At 45.3% G+C, this 19,840-nt stretch overlaps 1 protein-coding gene across 7 annotated transcripts in view; it reads left to right on the forward strand.

Moving 5' to 3' along the window:
- The window catches only part of ARFGEF3 (ARFGEF family member 3), a 185,630-nt gene that overhangs the window by 114,388 nt on the left and 51,402 nt on the right, over window positions 1-19,840 (forward strand). For all 7 annotated transcript variants that reach the window (XM_045058104.1, XM_045058105.1, XM_045058106.1 and 4 more), the window contains 6 exons: window positions 10,774-10,940; window positions 12,228-12,393; window positions 16,190-16,297; window positions 16,644-16,859; window positions 17,020-17,130; window positions 18,868-19,018. In XM_045058104.1, coding sequence (XP_044914039.1) covers window positions 10,774-10,940; window positions 12,228-12,393; window positions 16,190-16,297; window positions 16,644-16,859; window positions 17,020-17,130; window positions 18,868-19,018 — 919 coding nt within the window. The remainder of the gene's footprint in view (window positions 1-10,773; window positions 10,941-12,227; window positions 12,394-16,189; window positions 16,298-16,643; window positions 16,860-17,019; window positions 17,131-18,867; window positions 19,019-19,840) is intronic.

Below are 19,840 nucleotides of genomic sequence, written 5' to 3' on the forward strand. Positions count from 1 at the left end.
CTGCATAGAACAGAGTGCATCTGTGCGAGGTGGCTCCTCGGGGACGAGACAGCAGGAGCCAGCCTCACACAGCAATGAATAGAGGCACACGGGCGTGTGGCTTCGGGATTGCCGTTCCTTCGATTAGCGGTGTCCAGTTACGATCTTGAGATTCACCGTGACCACATGTGAGGCTCATTGCAAGCGATTTGATATTTACAAAGCACCCGATTTCATAAAAGATAGTACAGCGATCATGAATCTCCATTATACAAGAAATATCCGTTTCTTTACATTACAACAGGTCTGACTCCAGACACCCCCTTCCCCCCACCCCCCCACCCCCAGCCAGCCTGGCTGGCCAGGCATTTGATGCTCTCCCTCAGCTGTCCATTCCAGGGTAAAACCAGAAGCTGGGGCTTAGGTGGGATCTTCACAGGGAGGCCGCTCACCTCTCACATGGCCAGGGATCCCCCGTTATCTGCTTCACAGACTCCTTGGCACCCGGGAGGTGGCGTGGGGCCTGGGCTGCTCTGGCAAGGCCGGGCACCGTTGTCTGTTCTCCTCTGGGGCCCTGCCCAGGCCCTCTGGCACTGCCAGGCAGCAGAAAGCCACAGACAGACCTCCATCCGCTGCCCGTTTAAGGGTCTCCTTCCTCTGCCCCACTGCTTCCTCCCTCCTCTCATTGCCTTCTGGGAACGGCCCACAGTCTCCGGAAGGAGCCCTGTGGATCCAAAGCCAGGAAGGCAAGTATGCTCTTTCCGGCTTCAGTTTGGGGCCCTGGGATTTAAACAGCCCAGGAGATGCTGATACAAACGGAACTCAGTGTCTTTGTGGAACACGAGAGGTAAAATACAGGAAGAAGACCTCCAGCGAACAAGTGAATGTGTTATCCTGCCTCCGTGTCGCTTAGGATTAGGTTTGTTTGCAGTGAGTGGAAAACTCAAGTGTTTACTTTAAGAAGAAGAGTCCACTTGTTTCCCCTAAATTACGTCCGAGGTAGGCTGTCCTGTGCGCTCCGTGATGGCTTCTCCTGTCTCTCTGCCCTACCCGTTGTGAACGTGTGACTTTCGCCTAACGTTTCCTCATTTACCACGATGACTGGTGGAGTTGGTTGATTGGTTTGCTTTAATAAGGGGGAGGAACAGGGCACCTGGGTGGCTCAGTCAGTTAAGCGTCCGATTTCGGCTCAGGTCACGATCTCACGGTTCACGGGTTCAAGTCCCACATCGGGCCCTGTGCTGACAGCTCGGAGCCTGGAGCCTGCTTCGGATCGTGTCTCCGTCTGTCTCTGCCCCTCCCCTGCTTGCACCGTCTCTCCCTTTCTCTCTCTTTGTCTCCCTCCCAAAAAATGAATAAACATTAAAAAAAATTTAGTAAGGGGAGGAAGGAAAGTATTCTGGAAGCAGGGTTAGGGAGTAAGTAGTCTAACAAAATCTTCCTCCAATACCCTGGCATTTGTGAAATGTGAAATCGAGAGAATGTAATAATATGAAGACAAAAAAGCATAATTATATACCACCCAGAAATCGCCTCTGAAATATCTTGGATCTTGGTGTCTTTTCTTGAAGTTATTCTTTAGCATTTCTATGTATCCTTGAGAATAATAATAGCTAGTATGAACATAGCACTTCCCTTATGCCCTGCATTGATGAAGGGTTTTACATATATTGATTCATTTAATACTCATAATAATCCCATAGGATAGGCAGTATTATTCTCCTCATTTTATAGGCGAGAAAACTGAGGCACAGAGCGGTCAAGTCATAAGTCAAACAAGGCGCACAGCTACAAAGTGGTGATGCCAGGGTACAAATCTGCAAAGTGTGGGTCCAGAGATCCGTTCTTAGTATCGCACTCTATCTACTAGGGTGGGCGGGCGGGGTAATGGAGGAGAGCTGAGTGGATGGGCAAATCGGAGACACTGTTGGAGAACACAGAACCCTCGGAAGTTGATTTGCTGGGATTAAAAGCACAATCACAGGGGCGCCTGGATGACTCAGTCGGCTTAGCGTCCAACTTCGGCTCAGGTCATGATCTCGCAGTTCGCGAGTTCGAGCCCCACGTCGGGCTCTGTGCTGACAGCTCAGAGCCTGAAGCCTGCTTTGGATTCTGTGTCTCCTCCTCTCTCTGCCCCTCCCATGATCATGCTCTGTCTCTCTCTGTCTCTCAATAATAAATAAACATTAAAAAAAATTTTTTTTAAGAAAAAAGCACAGTCACAGACTGTAGCCCAGCAAATGTGTGACAGTTTTCCAAGTCCTGACAGACAGACACCCGTGGAGCCCTGTCACCGCGTTGGCTCCTGAGAGAATCTCAGGAACTTATACTAAGGGAACAGAAACTCAAGCAGAGATTTATATATCAAAATGTGTATGATAGCAGTATTTCACAGCAAAAATACCAGAAACAACCTAAATGCCCCTAAATAAGGGAAAAGCTAACTGAGTTACGATACCTCCATTTGTGAAATTATGTAGCTATTTAAAATGATGATTTCCAGTAACATATAAGGACACGGTTAATGGTCATAATGTAATTTTTAAAAGGATTCAAAATTAACATCAAATGTTAGTACTTATCTCAGAATGGCATAATTACAGACTATTTTTATTTTCATTTGCTTGTTGGGACCTTTTTCCAAACCTCTTAAAAATTTTTTTTTCTCGTAACTTCTATCAGAAAATAAAGCAGTAATGTTATATAAAAATTAGAACCAGAGACTTCATTAAAGAAATGTGTTACCACGTAAAATAGCGTCATCTTTTTATCTTAATTGACGCTAGCTACAGGTGTACAACCTAGTGATTGGACACATCTCTACATTATACTGTGCTCATGGCAAGTGTACCTAACTGTTGTCACCATACAACATATCGTAGTACCACTGACGACATTCTGTGGCTATGCTGTGCTGGGGCTTTTATTCCCATGACTTATTCCGTAGCTGGAAGCTGTATCTCCCACTCCCCTTGGCCCGTTTTGCGTATGCCTACACCTTCCCTCCGGCCATCATCAGTTTGTTCTCTGGGTTTACAAGTGTGTTTCTGCGTTTCGTGTGTTTTGCGTTTTGGATTCCACGTATCAGTGAAGTCATAAGGTGTTTGTCTTTCTCTGACTTACTTCACTTAGCATACCCTCTAGATGCATCCATGTTGTCACAAAAGGCAGGATCTCATTCTCCTTAGGGCTGAATAATAATCCAGTGTGTGTGTGTGTGTGTGTGTGTGTGTGTGTATACACCGCATCTTCTTTATCCATTGATCTATGGATGGACACTTCCATACTTGGCTGTTATAAGTAATGCTACAGTAAGCAACCATGGGGGTGCGTGTTTTTCACCCCCTTCATTTCTTTTAGGAAAATACTCAGTGGTAGAATTATTAAATCATATGGTAGTTCTCTTTTTAATTTTTTGAGGGACCTCCATACTGTTTTCCACAGTAGCTGCACCAATTTACATTGCTGCCAACAGTGCATGAGGGTTCCTTTTTCTCTACATCCTCATGAACACTTGTTATTTCTTGTCTTTTTGATTCTAGCAATTCTGACAGGTGTAAGATGATATTTTGTTATGGTTTTGGTTTGCATTTCTCTGATGATTAGTGATAGGGATCATCTTTTTGTGTCTGGTGGCCATCCGTGTGCCTTCTTTGGAAAAATGTCTGTTTAGGCCTTCTGTCCATTTTTAATCAGATTATTTGGATTTTGGTGTTGAGTTGTGTAAGTTCTTTATATATTTGGAGTTCATCCCCTTGTCGGATATATTACTTGCAAATATCTTCTTCTATTTAGCACGTTGCCTTTTTTGTTTTATTGATGGTTTCCCTTGCTAGGCAAAAGTTTTTTTATTTTGGTGTAGTCCCAATAGTTTATTTTTGTTTTTGTTTCCCTTGCGTGGGGAGACATATCTAGAAAATGTTGCTAAGGCCAGTGTCCAAGAGATTACTGCTTCTTTTTCTTCTAGGCGTTTTATGGTTTTGTGTCTCAAATTTAGGTCCTCAATCCATTTGGAGTTAATTTTTGTGTATAGTATAAGAAAGCGATCCAGTTTTATTTTGCAAGTAGCTGTCTAGTTTTCCCAGCACCATTTACTGAAGAGACTGTCTTTTCCCCATTGCATACTCTTGCCTCATTTGTTGCAGATTAATTGACTATATAAGCATGGGTTTATTTCTGGGCTCTCCATTCTGTTCTACTGACCTACGTGTGTATTTCTGTGCCAGTACCATAGTGTTTCGATTACTACAGCTTTGTAGTGTATCTTGAAATCTGAGACTGTGATACCTTTCTGAAGATTGCTTTGGATATTTGGGGATCTTTTCAGGTCCCATGCAAATTTTAGGATTATTCTAGTTCTGTGAAAAGTGCTGTTAGTATTTTGATAGAGATCGCTTTGGGTAGTAGGGACATTTTAACAATATTAATGCTTCCAGCCCATGAGCACAGGATATCTTTCCGTTTATTTGTGTCGTCTTCAGTTTCTTTTATCAATGTTTTATAGGTTTCATAGTATAGGTCTTTCACCTCCTTGATTAGTTTATTTCTGGGTATTTCGTTCTTTGGGGGGACAGTTATAAATGGAATTGTTCTCTTAATTTCTCTTTCTGCTACTTTGTTATTAGTGTATAGAAATGCAACCAAAAATCACATAACATCATTATAAAGGTTTAGAAAATTGATTATGCCCAGTATTGCTGAGTGGGTACAACATTATTCTTATGCACCATTGGTAGGAAGAACATTTGGTATAAAACTACTTGGAAGATACCTGGGCTATAGCTATCAAACCTAATGTATGTCTTTATTCTGCTTTAGGGTACTTAGCCCACAGATACACTTGCATAAGTGCTAAAAGCTATTACATCATTTCAGCTATTTTCGTAATTGAAACTACATAAATGTCTACCAATAGAGCATTACTTAAATAAATCATACTCCAAACATGCAGTGCTATATGCCCAGTTATTTGAAAAGAATGAGGCAGATCTAGAAGTGCTCATATCAAGAGATGTCGAACGTATATTACTAAGAAAATACCAAGTTTCATTACAATGTATGTAGTATGATCTGGGATGGGTATCACTGGGACTTGGGAGAAGCAGGGACTATTATTCTTCTTATTTTTTAAATTTTTCTGTTCTGTTAAATGTTTTGCATAAGTATCTAATTTGTATTTGAAAAGGCACATTAAATTGTCTAACACATGGAGGAGATATTTCAAGGTCATTTATGCTAATCTTGTATCCAGTTTTTTGCTGGTAACCAATCAAGCAGGTGACCCACCCTCCTGTTCCTGACAGTAAAGAACATCTTAATTATAGAGGGAGAGAATGTTACAGAACACTGGAAAAAGCAAGTGGCCAGAATGTGGTAAAGGTCATAGTTCCTATAGTTTGCCACTCCAAATTTAGAACACTTCAGTGAACCCAGTCAGGATGAATGTAAAATAAAGTATCTATTAAAGAGGGACATGATAGAGTGGAGTCTCTTCACGACATTGGAAGCAAGTACGGCATGGCATAGTGCAAAGTGCCTGGAGTTTGTAACCAAAAGCCTTCTGCCAATTTCTAGCTATATAACTTCAGGTAAATTCCTTTAATATTTCTGAGGCACTTTCCTTACTGGTAAAATAAAGGAAGGCAATTGATAACATACTTTATATGTCAAATGAAATAATGTATGAGAAGAGACTTGTTCTAAAAATTAGAAATCACTTAATAAAGTAATGGCCATTGTGTTATTTTCCTTCTTAACATCACCAGTGAACTGTATTTGGTACGGTAAGGAAATGACTGATAGATAATACATCCTTTTGTTTTATTCTCGAATTTGCCAGCTCCGTGTAATGTAAGAAATTTAGCCAACCTCGAGAGAGAGGGCAGTACCAACGGATTGTTTCTTTTTTTTAAAGATTTTTTTTTTCAATGTTTATTTATTTTTGGGACAGAGGGAGACAGAGCATGAACGGGGGAGGGGCAGAGAGAGAGGGAGACACAGAATCGGAAACAGGCTTCAGGCTCTGAGCCATCAGCCCAGAGCCTGAGGCGGGGCTCGAACTCAGGGAGCGCGAGCGGGGCTCGAACTCACGGAGCGCGAGATCGTGACCTGGCTGAAGTCGGACACTTAACCGACTGCGCCACCCAGGCGCCCCACCAACGGATTGTTTCTAACAGGTCTGGCAGATTATTTCAGAACTCCGCATACCCGTTAGCAGTGCCCTCCGGGACATTGTCACCCCTCCGCTAATGATTTGCATCTCTGGGTCAGCAGACGCATCAGCTGCCTTCTTCCTTTTCAGCATCTGAACATGTACTGGGTTTTCCAAGACATATTCCGAGGTATATAGTAGTTGGTTTTAAGTTTTTTAAAGAAATTATTACTCGTGCCTAAGATCAGAGCCACTTGCAAATTTTGTTTTCCTGAAAAACTCGAATATTCATTTCTATCCAGAATAGTTAAACACCCAGCAACACTGAATTCTGCTTTCAATTTACCAGAGACTAGAACCAAGATCACCAGGAGCTTAAGAGTATGGAGTTTTCCTCTGGACCATCAGGGGTAGGAACACAGTGTTCGTATCCTGACCAAGGATGTCATTTTTAAATCCTGCTCTCAACCCTTCTTGTATAAATTCACCTCTGCCTCTGATCACAAAGTGCCCTCAGTAAAAAATCTCCTGCGGCAGCTGCAAAATTCTTAAAGGAAGGAAGAGGTGATGCCTAACATTTGCATAAAGTAGTTTTATTGGAAGAACATACATACCTACTCCGAACAAAAAAGTGTTTATACAGTTCTCAAATAAGCAAAGGTCTTCAAGATTTTTCAACTTTAAAAGCTTCTTCTGGTCCATATCCTCTTGCTAGCATATTCATTAAGAAATTCACAAGGATATAAGTAACCATTCCAGTTACAAATTTATGTTTCCAATGTACTTGTTAGTTTTGAAAACTATTACATTTCATAGAAGAGGCACTTTTTTAAAAAATAATTTATTGTCAAGTTGGCTAACATACAGTGTATACAGTGTGCTCTTGGTTTTGGGGGGCGTATTCCCATGATTCATCACTTACATCCAATACCCAGTGCTCATCCCAACAAGTGCCCTCCTCAATGCCCATCACCCATCTTCCCCTCTCCTCCGCCTCCCTCCCCACTCAGCCTTCAGTTTGTTCTCTGTATTTAAGAGTCTCTTATGGTTTGCCTCCTTCCCTCTCTGTTTGTAACTGTTTTTCCCCCTTCCCTTCCCCCATGTCTTCTGTTAAATTTGCCAGGTTCCACATATAAGTGAAAATATTTGATACCTGTCTTTCTCTGACTGACTTACTTCATTTAGCGTCATACCCTCCAGTTCTATCCACGTTGCTGCAAATGGCAAGATTTCATTCTTTCTCATTGCCAAGTAGTATTCCATTGTATTTATAAACCGCATCTTCTTTATCCATTCATCAGTTGATGGACATTTAGGCTCTTTCTACAATTTGGCTATTGTTGAAAGTGCTGCTATAAGCATTGGGGTACATGTGCCCCTATGCATCAGCATTGCTGTAGCCCTTGGGTAAATTCCTAGTAGTGCTGTTGCTGTGTCGTAGGGTGGTTCTACTTTTCATTTTTTAAATTAAATACTGTTTTCCAGAGCAGCTGCACCAGTTTGCTTTCCACCAACAGTGCAGGAGGGTTCCCATTTCTCCACATCCTCGCCAGCATCTGTTGTTTCCTGAATTGTTAATTTTAGCCACTCTGGTGTGAGGTGGTATCTCATTGTGATTTTGATTTATATTTCTCTGATGATGAGTGATGTTGAGCAACTTTTCATGTGTCTGTTGGCCATCTGGATGTCTTCTTTGGAAAAGTGTCTATTCATGTCTTCTGCCCATTTCTTCACTGGATTATTTGTTTTCTGGGTGTTGAGTTTGGTAAGTTCTTCATAGATTTTGGATACTAACCCTTTATCCGATATGTCATTTGCAAATATCTTTTCCCATTCCGTCGGTTGCCTTTTAGTTTTGTTGATTGTTTCCTTTGCAGTGCAGAAGTTTTTTATCTTGATGAGATCCCAATAGTTCATTTTTGCTTTTAATTCCCTTGCCTTTGGAGACGTGTCAAGCAAGAAATTGCTATGGCTGAGGTCAAAGAGGTTGTTGCCTGCTTCCTCCTCTAGGGTTTCGATAGTTACCTGTCTCACATTCAAGTCTTTCATCCATTTGGAGTTTATTTTTGTGTATGGTATGGGAAGGTGGTCCAGTTTCATTCTTCTGCATGTTGCTGGCCAGTTCTCCCAGCACCATTTGCTAAAGAGACTGTCTTTATTCCATTGGATACTCTTTCCTGCTTTGTCAAAGATTAGTTGGCCATACATTTGTGGGTCCAATTCTGGGGTCTCTATTCTATTCCATTGGTCTATGTGTCTGTTTTTGTGCGAATACCATACTGTCTTGATGATTACAGCTTTGTAGTAGAGGCTAAAGTCTGAGATCGTGACGCCTCCTGCTTTGGTTTTCTTTTTCAACATAACTTTGGCTCTTCGGGGTCTTTTGTGGTTCCATACAAATTTTAGGATTGTTTGTTCTAGCTTTGAGAAGAATGAGGCACATTTTTTTTAAGTTTATTTATTTATTTTGATAGAGAGCACGAGCTGGGGAGGGGCAGGGAGAAAGGGAGAGGTAGGGAGAGAGAGAATTCCAAGCAGGCTCCTCACTGTCAGCGCAGGTGGGGCTCAAACTTGTGAACCATGAGATCATGACCTGAGCCAAAGCTGGACACTTAACCAACTGAGCCACCTAGGTGCCCCTGAGTGAGCCCATCTTTAAAGCAGGGGATATAGTTGTTTGTTTGTTTGTTTGTTTTCTTTCAGTTAATTTGTATAAAGCACAAGGAGCCCTTCAAAATGAAAACCTTATTAAACATAAAACGATGTTTAGAAAAAATAATGAGGGAAAAACCAATAGCTCTTCATTTACATATATTTTTGAAACTCTGTTTCCTCATTTAAAAGATTGATTGAAATAAAATTTATTTAGATAAAATTCATATAGCCTACAATTCACCCATTTAGAGGGCACAGTTCAACGGTTTTGGTATATTACATTATTATTTAATTGTGATAAAAAAATATATATATAACTTACAATTTGCCATTTTCACCATTTTTATGTGTGCGGTTCAATGGCACTCACTGTATCCACAATGTTGTAAAACCATCACCACTGTTTTCAGAACTTTTTTTTTCAACGTTTTTTATTTATTTTCGGGACAGAGAGAGACAGAGCATGAACGGGGGAGGGGCAGAGAGAGAGGGAGACACAGAATCGGAAATAGGCTCCAGGCTCTGAGCCATCAGCCCAGAGCCCGACGCGGGGCTCAAACTCACGGACCGCGAGATCGTGACCTGGCTGAAGTCGGACGCTTAACCGACTGCGCCACCCAGGCGCCCCAGAACTTTTTTTTTTTTAATCATCCCAAAGAGAAAGTCTTCTTCCCCAGCCCGTGGTCACGTCTAATCTACTTTCTGTCTCCATAAATTTGCCTGTTCTTGCCTGTACCTCATTTACATGGGCCTTACATTTGTCATTTTGTGCCTGGCTCATTTTACTTAGCATGTTTGCAAGGTTCATCCATGGTGTAGCATGCATTAGAACTCCGTGGTCCGTATCTACCATATTTCGTTTATCCATTCATCGGTCGACGGACTCTTCAGTTGGCTCTGTCTTTGGGCAATTGTGAATCATGCTGCAGTGAAATTGGCGTACAAGCGTCTGCTCAAATCCCTGTTTGTAATTCTTTTGAGCATGCTGCCTACCAGAGAGTGTAATTACTGGGTCATGTGGTAATTCTGGTTTTGCTTTTTGAGGAACGTTGTTGCTTTTAGAAAAGTATGCATCAGTTACTGCATTAAGCGTTTTACGTGCCTTATCACATCTAGTTCTCATAACAAACGTGTCCATTCATTTTTATTCATTGAGCAAATATTTTTCAAGGGTCTTCTTTATACCAGGCGTTTCTCCAGGCACTGGGGATTCTGTAGGGGACGAAACGATCAAAGCCCCACCCTCTCATAGATCTTACGTAAAAGTCGATAATAGTAGTGACCGCAGACAATAAATACATGTTAGTATAATGCTGGGTAGAATAAATGACATGGAGGCAATGAAAACAATGCAGAGTGGGGAGGAGGAATATTGCAGGGGTGGTAGTATTGGGGAGGCCCTCTCAGATGGAATTGAAAGGGAAGGTCTCTGTAAAGCTGATGCTTGAGCAGGAACCTGAAAGAAGGGAGCACATCCTCCAGAGATCCTGAGAAGTCATTCTGGGGAGTGTGGCAAGAGCAAATGCAAAGGCCCTGAGGCAGGCCCAGTCTCAGTGTTGGTCTAGGAGCAGCACTGGTCCGGGTGGCTGTGGGGAGTGAGGAGAGAGGAGGGGGAGTCCAGGTTTTATTTGTATTGTGATGGTAAGTCGTTAGAGACTCTGAGCAAGAGACAGATGCAGTCGATTATTCTGCCCATTCGTTGGTGAAGAAGCTGAGACTTAGGGGGTCTGAGTGGTTTTACCGAAGTATTTGGTGGGTAACTCCTCAAGATTTGCCCGGTAGATTTCCTCCAGAGTGCATGCCCCTCCCCACCAGGCTAAGGCGTGTGTCCGGCCCTCACGATACCCCTGGCTGGCTCTAGTTTCTTTCCGGGAGCGTCCTACAAGGTGCCTGTTCCTGTTGCTAGGGTTGGCCCACGGCTGTCCCCGGGCCGGTCTTGCCAGGTGCCTTGCTCGCAACCCCAAAGGTTTCTTGACTCTCTCCCCCAGGCATGATGCACTCTCCCGGATTCGATGGGAGCGGCAGCCTCAGCTTGCAGATGCTGATGAACGCCGACAGCCTGTACACGGCCGCGCACTGCGCCCTGCTGCTCAACCTGAAGCTCTCCCACGGCGACTACTACCGGAAGCGGCCCACCCTGGCACCGGGCATGATAGTGAGTGCGTGGTCTCCACTCGGACCTGGCCAGAAGTGGCCGGAAAGCCGAGCATCGCTGTCCTGGGAGGGATCCCTGGGAGCGATAGCAGGGATGTCCCCTGCTACCCTGGACTGGGCAGTCCCTGCGGGGCTGTGTGGAGGGTGGAAGGGGGTGCGGTGCAGTTTGCATCGTGCTGCGGGGCACACAGCTACCCACCTTGCTCCAGAGAGGGAAGGGCCCCCAGTCCCTAGAAGCGGCCGCCTGCCGGTGGCCTAGTAATGTCAGCCGGTGGCATTGCTGCACACACTCAAGTGTAAGCCACCTTCCAAAACAGGTGATCAGGATGTTCAGGAGCATCAGACGACGTACAGGGTATGGCCCCCTTTCCCGAAAAGCAAGGCTTGCTGTGTTGCGAAACCTCTTCATTGTCCTCCGGAAGGTACCCGGACCTACTTGTGACCCAGAGCTAAGCTTACTAGCTGTCGGTAACAAAGCACCTGCTGGGAGCTGTGGAATGAGCACGATGGTGATTACGCTGCGCTTGGCTCCCTCGCCGGAGCGAGCCACCCCATGGTCTAGCCCCGATCCCAGTTCGCGAGCCTCAGTCCACAGAGCTGCTGGAAGGGAATGCGCAATCATTCGTTCGCTTGATAAATTATAAACTCCCGAGGGGAACTGGCAGCTTCGTGGGTGTAAGTCAAGTATCCGTTGAGGCACATGTGCTGTTTCAGGGGACACACTCCATCTCTGCGGCGGTTGGGGCAGTGAGAGGGAGCTGCTGCGTTTCTTTTTCTGTGCCCACACATCAGAGAGTAAAGACAGGAAGTGCAGCGTTCTTTATCCTTATGTGGGTTTCTTAGATGTCATAAGTAGGGCGCCTGGGTGGCTCAGTCAATTAAGCGTCCGACTTCCGCTCAGGTCGTGAGCTCCGGGTTCATGAGTTCGAACCCCACGTCGGGCTCTGTGCTGACAGCTCGGAGCCCGGAGCCTGCTTCGGATTCTGTGTCTCCCTCTCTCTCTGCCTCTCCCCTGCTCACGCTCTCTCTCTCAAAAATAACTAAACGTTAAAAAAAATTTTTTTAAGATATCATAAGTAAAAGGAACTTCATGAAGTTTGGGACTTCTCCATTTTGGTTCCCCTTTCCCTTGCCACCGCCCCCCCCCCCACTCCCAATCAACAGGTTTTGTTGTTCCTCGAAGCCTCGACTCAGGTAGGGCCCCAGTGAGAGAAAGAGGCAGAGGAGGGGCCTGTTCGTTTGCGGGGGGTTCCTATCTGGTCACCTTCTCGTGTGGTCCTCTCTGCAGAAGGAGTTCATGAAGCAGGTGCAGACCAGCGGGGTGCTGATGGTTTTCTCCCAGGCCTGGATCGAGGAACTCTACCATCAGGTGCTCGACAGGAACATGCTCGGAGAAGCCGGCTATTGGGGCAGCCCAGAGGATAACAGCCTTCCCCTCATCACCATGCTGACCGGTCAGTGGCTCCTCACGCAGCCGTGTGGCGCTCGGCGGGGAGAGAGTGCCCAAGAGCCCCTTTCAGAGAAGCAGCCTTGAAACAGCCCCGGCAAATCCCCCCCCCCCCCCCGGCAACTGGTGACAGTGCCAGGGAGGTGTCACAAAGCCACCTCACAGGAATGTTCCGTCCATTTTTCACGCGGGACCCTGGAGGACTCACTGTGCCCCTCAGATGAGGACCACTTAGCACCCACGTCTGTCAGGGGAGAGCTACAGGCCTCTGCTAGGGATATGAAGTGCTTTCTGGGCACGAAGCCCAGAATTGTTCCTGGAAGCTCTCACGTGCTAGTAGGTGACCCTAATCCTTCAGTGCTCCTGAGCTGCCAGACACGTTAAAACGCTTGACTTTCAACTTGGCTCCCTTCCCATTTCCTATCCGTGTCGGAGGTCCTCTCTTCCCTTCCCAGCTGCACAAGAGTTAAAAATAATGCCAAACAGTTGCCCAGCCTCTTTGTCTTCAGTGCCCTGAGTTTTAAAAACCCTGTCCATTAGAAATTTCACGTGGGGCACCTGGGTGGCTCAGTTGGGCATCCGACTTTTGATCGCGGCTCAAGTCACGATCTCACCATCATGAGATCGAGCTCCACGATGGGCTCCGCACTGAGCATAGGACTGGTTTGGGATTCTCTCTCTCGTTTTCTCCCTGTCTCTCCCCTACTCGCACTCTCTCTGTCTCTCTCTCTCTCTCAAAAAGAAAAAGATTTTTTATATGAGAGCATAGAGAGCAGTATGGGATGTGGTCATGAAGGAATTTGGGAGGCGGGGGGTGGGAAAACACAGTCATTCCTGGCTTTTCATGGCTTCACCATGATGTCAGGTAACGACCAGGGAGGACTCAAGACTTGTCATCAGTAGCCTTCATATATTAGATCTCCAGGCTCATCTTATGTTTGAGCTGAGTTCCCAGACTGGTTTCTGATCTGAATCATCTCCTGGCTCTGGCTAACACGATGTGTGGGGCATGGCTCTATGCCTTCCCTGCCGTTTCTGTTGTCCAAAATGAACGTTATGTTACCTTTGGTTAGTACTGGGGGGCTCTTACAAAGGAGGCAGAGTAGACTGCTGACAAGCAGAACCCAACAATGAGGAATGTGGGGTGAGGTGCTATTTAGGAACCAGGCAGGGAGTCAAGACACATAGTCTGTCCACAGCCAGCAGAGTCTCGGCCATTGGCAGGTGTTTGGAGTCCTAGTTCTCGAACTAGGATGCGACTGAGAGAAGCGAGGCTTAGGTCCCAAACTTTGGGGATCCGGATCACTGCACAGGTGACCAATTTGCATTTGGTTAACCATGGTCACACTTACATCCATTCCAAATCTAGGAATGCATACACGTGTGGGACATTTACTCAGTTGCCTGTAAGCCGTGCTTCGTTTCCACCTGTCTTTGCCAAGTGCGTCCAATAGGGATTGAAAGTACTGCCCAGCGCTTAAAGCGCCTTGGAACCTGGATAAGGATCCTAAATGTGCCAGCTTTAATTTTCAAATACCGTAGTTTCTGCCAAAATTAATCTCTGTGACTCTTACCTGGACCTTAACAAAAGGAGTCATTCAGCAGTCATAAACATGAACAAACAACAGGTCACTCACAGTAGCCACATTCATCAGTCATTGCTGTGACTCAGCCACCCCTTTGTCACGGAACTGTAAGCTCAGTGGGCCACATCCACGGGAGAGCTCTCTAACTCTAGCTAGAAAATGAGAGAAAAACATAGGCTTTTTCACACAGAATTCTACAAAATAAAGTTCCGTGATTCTTTGTAGCAAATTCCCAGTATGAGATGGCAAGTGAATTCGAGCAGTAGTTAACCTGGAGCTTGGAAACTTCCATCGGATCTTTTCATCCTGTGCAGCTAAAAGCAATAGCCACGATCTTACCATCGACGTTGTACTAACTGTGGCCGTTCCTGATGTCATATAAAAGTGTTGTCTAGAACCTAGGAATTTTAGCACTCAAATAAACTTTGTATTACGTGAATCCATTAGCCCTCTACCTAGCATATAGGAAACATAATTTTCGTAACTGGAAATTTTGGGGGAGTGTCATAAGACCATTTGACTCTGGGTCAAATTCATTTCAGTGAAACTGGCCTGTTCCGACTTGAGCAGTCATTGAGATTTCTCCCTGCCTTGGTTCCCCAGTTTTGTTGAGAAATAATTGACATATAACATTATATTAGCCCAATGGGCACAAAATGATGATTTGATATATGTGTACATTGCAAAATGATCACCTCACTAAGTTTAGTTAATGTCAATCACCTTACCTGGTTACATTTTTTTTTTCTTGTGGTGAGAAATTTTAAAACCTATCTTAGCAACTTTTTTCAAAGAGATATGTTGCTCAGGAACACCAACCCTCCTCTTCCCTCTGCTTGTCTGGCTGGCGGGGAAGGAAAAGAACTTGCATGTTGGTGAAGGAAGAAGCTGGTTGGGGGTGACCAATAAAGCCTAAGGTGGTCTAAGGCACTCTGCAGGCTGTAAAATGCAGTTTAATCAAGCGCCATTTTTTTTTCTTTGTATGATTTTAATTATTGGAATGCACCATTTTTAATATGCAAATAGAAGTACATAAAATGTGAGCGGGAAAAAAGAGATGTGTTGCCGGAAATCTCTAGGCTTCATGGACTTACTGTAAGAATCAAAGCTATAATGAAATAGTATTCAAACACCATGCAGAGAACTCTCATCCTGTTGGTGAAAGTCAAGTTCTAAAGTCAAGGAATAAACTTAGGCTACCCTCTTTTCCCAATCCCTCTCTGTGTTGTATTCAACTATATTAGTTGCATTCAGGATATATGCTTCAATTCCATGGTCACTTCTCCAGTGGTTCCTTCCTTTCCACTTAGACATTCAAAGCCAGAAGATGCAGTGTAGCCCAGGGCTATAAGGCTACTTAATTCAGAGTTAAATCTTCTCAATCCTAGGCTCTTCTTGCCAGTATATTAAGAAGTGGTTCGTTGAGCTAATTCCAGAGATGAGAGTTGGTTTTAACAAAAATTTAAATGGAGAATGAAGGTCCTATACCACGCTGCACGAAGTGTGTGGTGTCATTGGAAAGAGGCCCAGATGGGAGTCAGAAGACTTGCATACTAAGCCTGATTCCTTCTTTTACCGGCCTCGTGGCCTTGTGCAGTTTACCTACCTTGAACATTTATTTCCTTCTCTGTGAAATGGGAAAAATAATACCTACCCTGCCTACCCGCTTGGAGTTGTCTGGAAGATCTGATGAAAACAATGTTATGTGAAAACACTTTGTGAATTGTAAGATATTATTATCAAGTTATTGTTGTACACTGGAATCAGATGATGTGATTATCTGACCAAGGAGATATTATTCTTATTCTCTTCTTCATTCCTACGAGGAAATTCTGAAAGAGAAATCCATGTTGGGGCAAACTGCTCATATAAAATGTAGGAACGATGCCAGCACTTTGGATAAAAGGAATAGTCAAACGTCAAAATATTCTAAGTCAATAGATTTTCTAACAACAGAGAGGGCAGAGTTTATGTTTTTAGTAAAAAATGTGAAGAATGTTCTGGCAATGAAAGAAAACGAGACTAAAAGAATAAAACAAAAATTTTAATATTCTGATAAAAAATTCTAACATACTTGGTACACAATAGATCCAATGGATGTTTGTTGTGGAAAAAAAAATGAATATTGTGTTGGCCATTTGGGTTTTTTTGGTTTTTGGTTTTGGTTTTTCCTGGAGTGTTCCAATCTGGGAAAACCTTCCTCCTTTTCCTTGACAGACATTGATGGCTTAGAGAGCAGTGCGATTGGGGGCCAGCTGATGGCTTCAGCTTCTACGGAGTCTCCTTTCACCCAGGGCAGGAGAATTGATGACTCCACAGTGGCAGGTAATGACTTGGGTCTTGAGTTTATGAATATACATACATCCCATATGTTACCAGCAATTAAACCATTAAGTGGCAGCTTTCTGTGCTGACATAAATGAATTAACATCTCGTCCTGGCAGAAAAGTGCCTGAAGGAAGTTACTTAGCAACATCTAGCTGATGATGCAACATTCATTATTTATAAACACAAAGTAGAACACAATCCAATATCCATTAAATTTGATTTCCTGTAGTAGAACTGCATACACCTCAGTATCGCTAACTTGATTGTCAGAAGCTCCCATGCCATTCACCGCCGGTGGTTTATTTTGTCTCCGGAAAATGATCCATGCTCCTTCACGTCCTAGGTGTGGCGTTTGCTCGCTACATTCTGGTGGGCTGCTGGAAGAACTTGATCGATACTTTATCAACCCCCCTGACTGGCCGCATGGCAGGAAGCTCCAAAGGGTTGGCCTTCATTCTGGGAGCTGAAGGCGTCAAAGAGCAGAACCAAAAGGAACGTGATGCCATCTGCATGAGCCTCGATGGGCTGCGGAAGGCAGCGCGGCTGAGCTGTGCTCTAGGTACGGGAGGGAGTAACGTTCCCGGACCCGGGGCCCGCGGGGTGTCCCTGAGGAGCGCTGTGGGAATGGCCCTCGTGGAAAACGAATCTTTTAGCAGGGCTGCTTGGTAAGAGGTTAGACGGTGGACTCAGTGAGGGGTAATTGTTTCTTTTCTCCAAAGGAGTTGCAGCTAACTGCGCCTCGGCCCTTGCCCAGATGGCAGCGGCCTCCTGTGTCCAGGAAGAAAAAGAGGAAAAGGAAGTCCAAGAGCCCAGTGATGCCATAGCACAAGGTAACAGCTAAAGAGCCAGAATCCACCTGGCGCCTTATGTGCGGTCTACACACCCCTGCACATGTGGCAGACACCTGTCCCTGTTCCTCGTGTGATGCACAGCATATACTTACTGCTGATCGCAAGATCCCAGCCTGGATCACAGGCTTGGCTCTTTTACATGGCTGACCCTGCAGAGTGCCTATCGTAGATCCCTGTGAAGGCAAGAGACGTACCATTCCGGCCCCGGCAACTTGGCTGCTAACAGGAGTCCTGTAGGACACCAGAGGCCCCCTGGCTGAGCTGTTCGCACTTCTGTCATCACCCAGCCGCTTGTGTTGGTGCTGCACAGAGTACACATTTGCAGATCGCTCAGGTTGTAGTGGGGCAAGGCAGAATGGCCGGTTTTCTGAGTAGGGAAATGAAACGGAGGAAATCCTGGAGAGGAGCTTCAGAGAACCTTTGTTCTTATAAGAGAAAAACCTGAGCTTTGTGAACTCCAGAAAGAGTTGGCTTTTACCTGGTTAAAATCCATTAGCCGATGAAGCAGATGATCATCTAGGATATATACTTAATGTGCACAACCGTAAGTTACATAAAAATCCTTACATTCAAGGTTCTTAAAAAATTATAAAACCAGAATTGATGTTCAAATGCTACACAAATGAAAACTAAAGTCGGTATCACATCCATGAAAGACGATGCTTTGCTAAAACTCAGTTTGCCTCTTACAAAAGGAATATGGTTCCGCTTCCTCTGATGTAAGCATGCTGTGTTCCGGCGTTCCGGACCATCACTCAGTTATCCCATCAGACCCATCTTCCAATGACTTGGAACCTTTATTCATGGCTATTGTCCATGATATTGTCATTTGGCCTTGCCTTGGCGTTTGCTGTAACTGACATATCAAGTTACCTTGTGCATCCTTTCTCATTAGTCCTCTGCAATTAAAAAAGTATTATTTGAAGATCACAAATATAAATGTAAAAGGGAGTGAAACGATTCAGTAATCTTCGGTTATAACGTAGCCATGTGCCCAGAGCATACATACACCTGGTTTAGATGATCATCATCATGAACATGTGACATTAAATAAGCCTCAGAGAGGGGCGCCTGGGTGGCGCAGTCGGTTAAGTGTCCAACTTCAGCCAGGTCACGATCTCGCAGTTCGTGAGTTCGAGCCCCGCGTCAGGCTCTGGGCTGATGGCTCGGAGCCTGGAGCCTGTTTCCGATTCTGTGTCTCCCTCTCTCTCTGCCCCTGCCCCATTCATGCTCTGTCTCTCTCTGTCCCAAAAATAAATAAATGTTGAAAAAAAATTAAAAAAAAAAATAAGCCTCAGAGAACTTACAGATTGCCAGGAATTCTGTCTTATCAGTTTGAGTACACGGGTGGGAGAAGGGCTTGGGCACAAGGGGCTTCCGCTGGGGTCAGCACATGAAGCCCATCCTCACTGCTGTGACTGACCTAGAACCCACAGATGGGTGTGGAAGGACCATAACCACCAGCCGAGGACCCACCCTACTCCTGAACTGCAGAGAGCTGAGCTCGCCAGGGTCTGTGGGGCCTCGGGCTGGGTGGCTTGCATGATGAACCACGGGGACCTGCTGTCGAGGAGCTTGCTGCCAGTGATGTCGAATGACATCTACTGTTTGCCTTTTGCCCTTGCACAACGACCCATTCTTTCCTTTCCATCCTTTCTCTCTCCCTTTCTGTCTCCTCCTTGGACCATTATGGTAATGACTGTCTCTCTGGCACAGTGAAACTCAAAGTGGAACAGAAACTGGAACAGATCGGGAAGCTGCAGGGGGTCTGGCTGCACACAGCCCACGTCTTGTGCATGGATGCCATCCTCAGCGTAGGCCTGGAGATGGGGAGCCACAACCCGGACTGCTGGCCACACGTGTTCAGGTGCATGACAAGATCCCCAAACCCCGGTCAGTGACAGAGTTCACAGCACCCGTAAGATGCAAACGGCATTAGCTCCGCAGTCCTCATGAGACAAAGACAAAAAGCCCGTCTCCCAGGCATTTGGGCAGACCTGGCACAATGAGGCACTGCCCGGGGGGGCAAGGCAGGGGACAGGTGCCAGGCGCCAGGCGTTTCTTCTCCTTCTCCTCAGCACCTGCCCAAAACCTCGCACCAAGCTCCGTTCTGGCAGAGCAGCAATGGGGAGTCAGGGGCAGGGCTCAGGCACCTGGATCTCGCCAGCCAGAGCACCAGCCAGATCTGGGTTCAGTTTGATGCCCCCAAAGCAGATGCAGCCAACAGCAAATGTCTGTTGAGTCGGAAAGAGAGAATCCGTCAGATCATCCAAGGATCGAAAAACCCAAAACCCATCTTGGGAGGAACTAGGGTATGAAAAAGCCAGGGTGAATCAGCCTGGAGCAAAATGGGTTTTAATGTGGAGGCTGGAGACCCCCTGTTCTTCCTGCCTCTCACAAGCACATCAGGGCAGGAAAATGACTTACATCGTGCCAGAGCGTTTTACACGCAGTCAAAAAATTGCCCAGTTACAGAACACGAGAGTGAACTATCCGGGATGGTCTTTACCGGTAACTGGACTTACTCTGTGATACTGGGCCTCTTATGAACCGTCCTAGTTCCGGGATCTGTTGGGCAGGAACGATTTGGAAGTTGGCACTTATACTCTACGTTGTGACACTTCTCTGTGTTTACTGTGATTAGGGCACCACCCCAGCATTAGTGATATGGGGCTGTCGGGGCGAGGCA

The sequence above is a fragment of the Felis catus genome, chromosome B2 (assembly GCF_018350175.1).
Source record: "Felis catus isolate Fca126 chromosome B2, F.catus_Fca126_mat1.0, whole genome shotgun sequence".
Classification (NCBI taxonomy): domain Eukaryota; kingdom Metazoa; phylum Chordata; class Mammalia; order Carnivora; family Felidae; genus Felis; species Felis catus.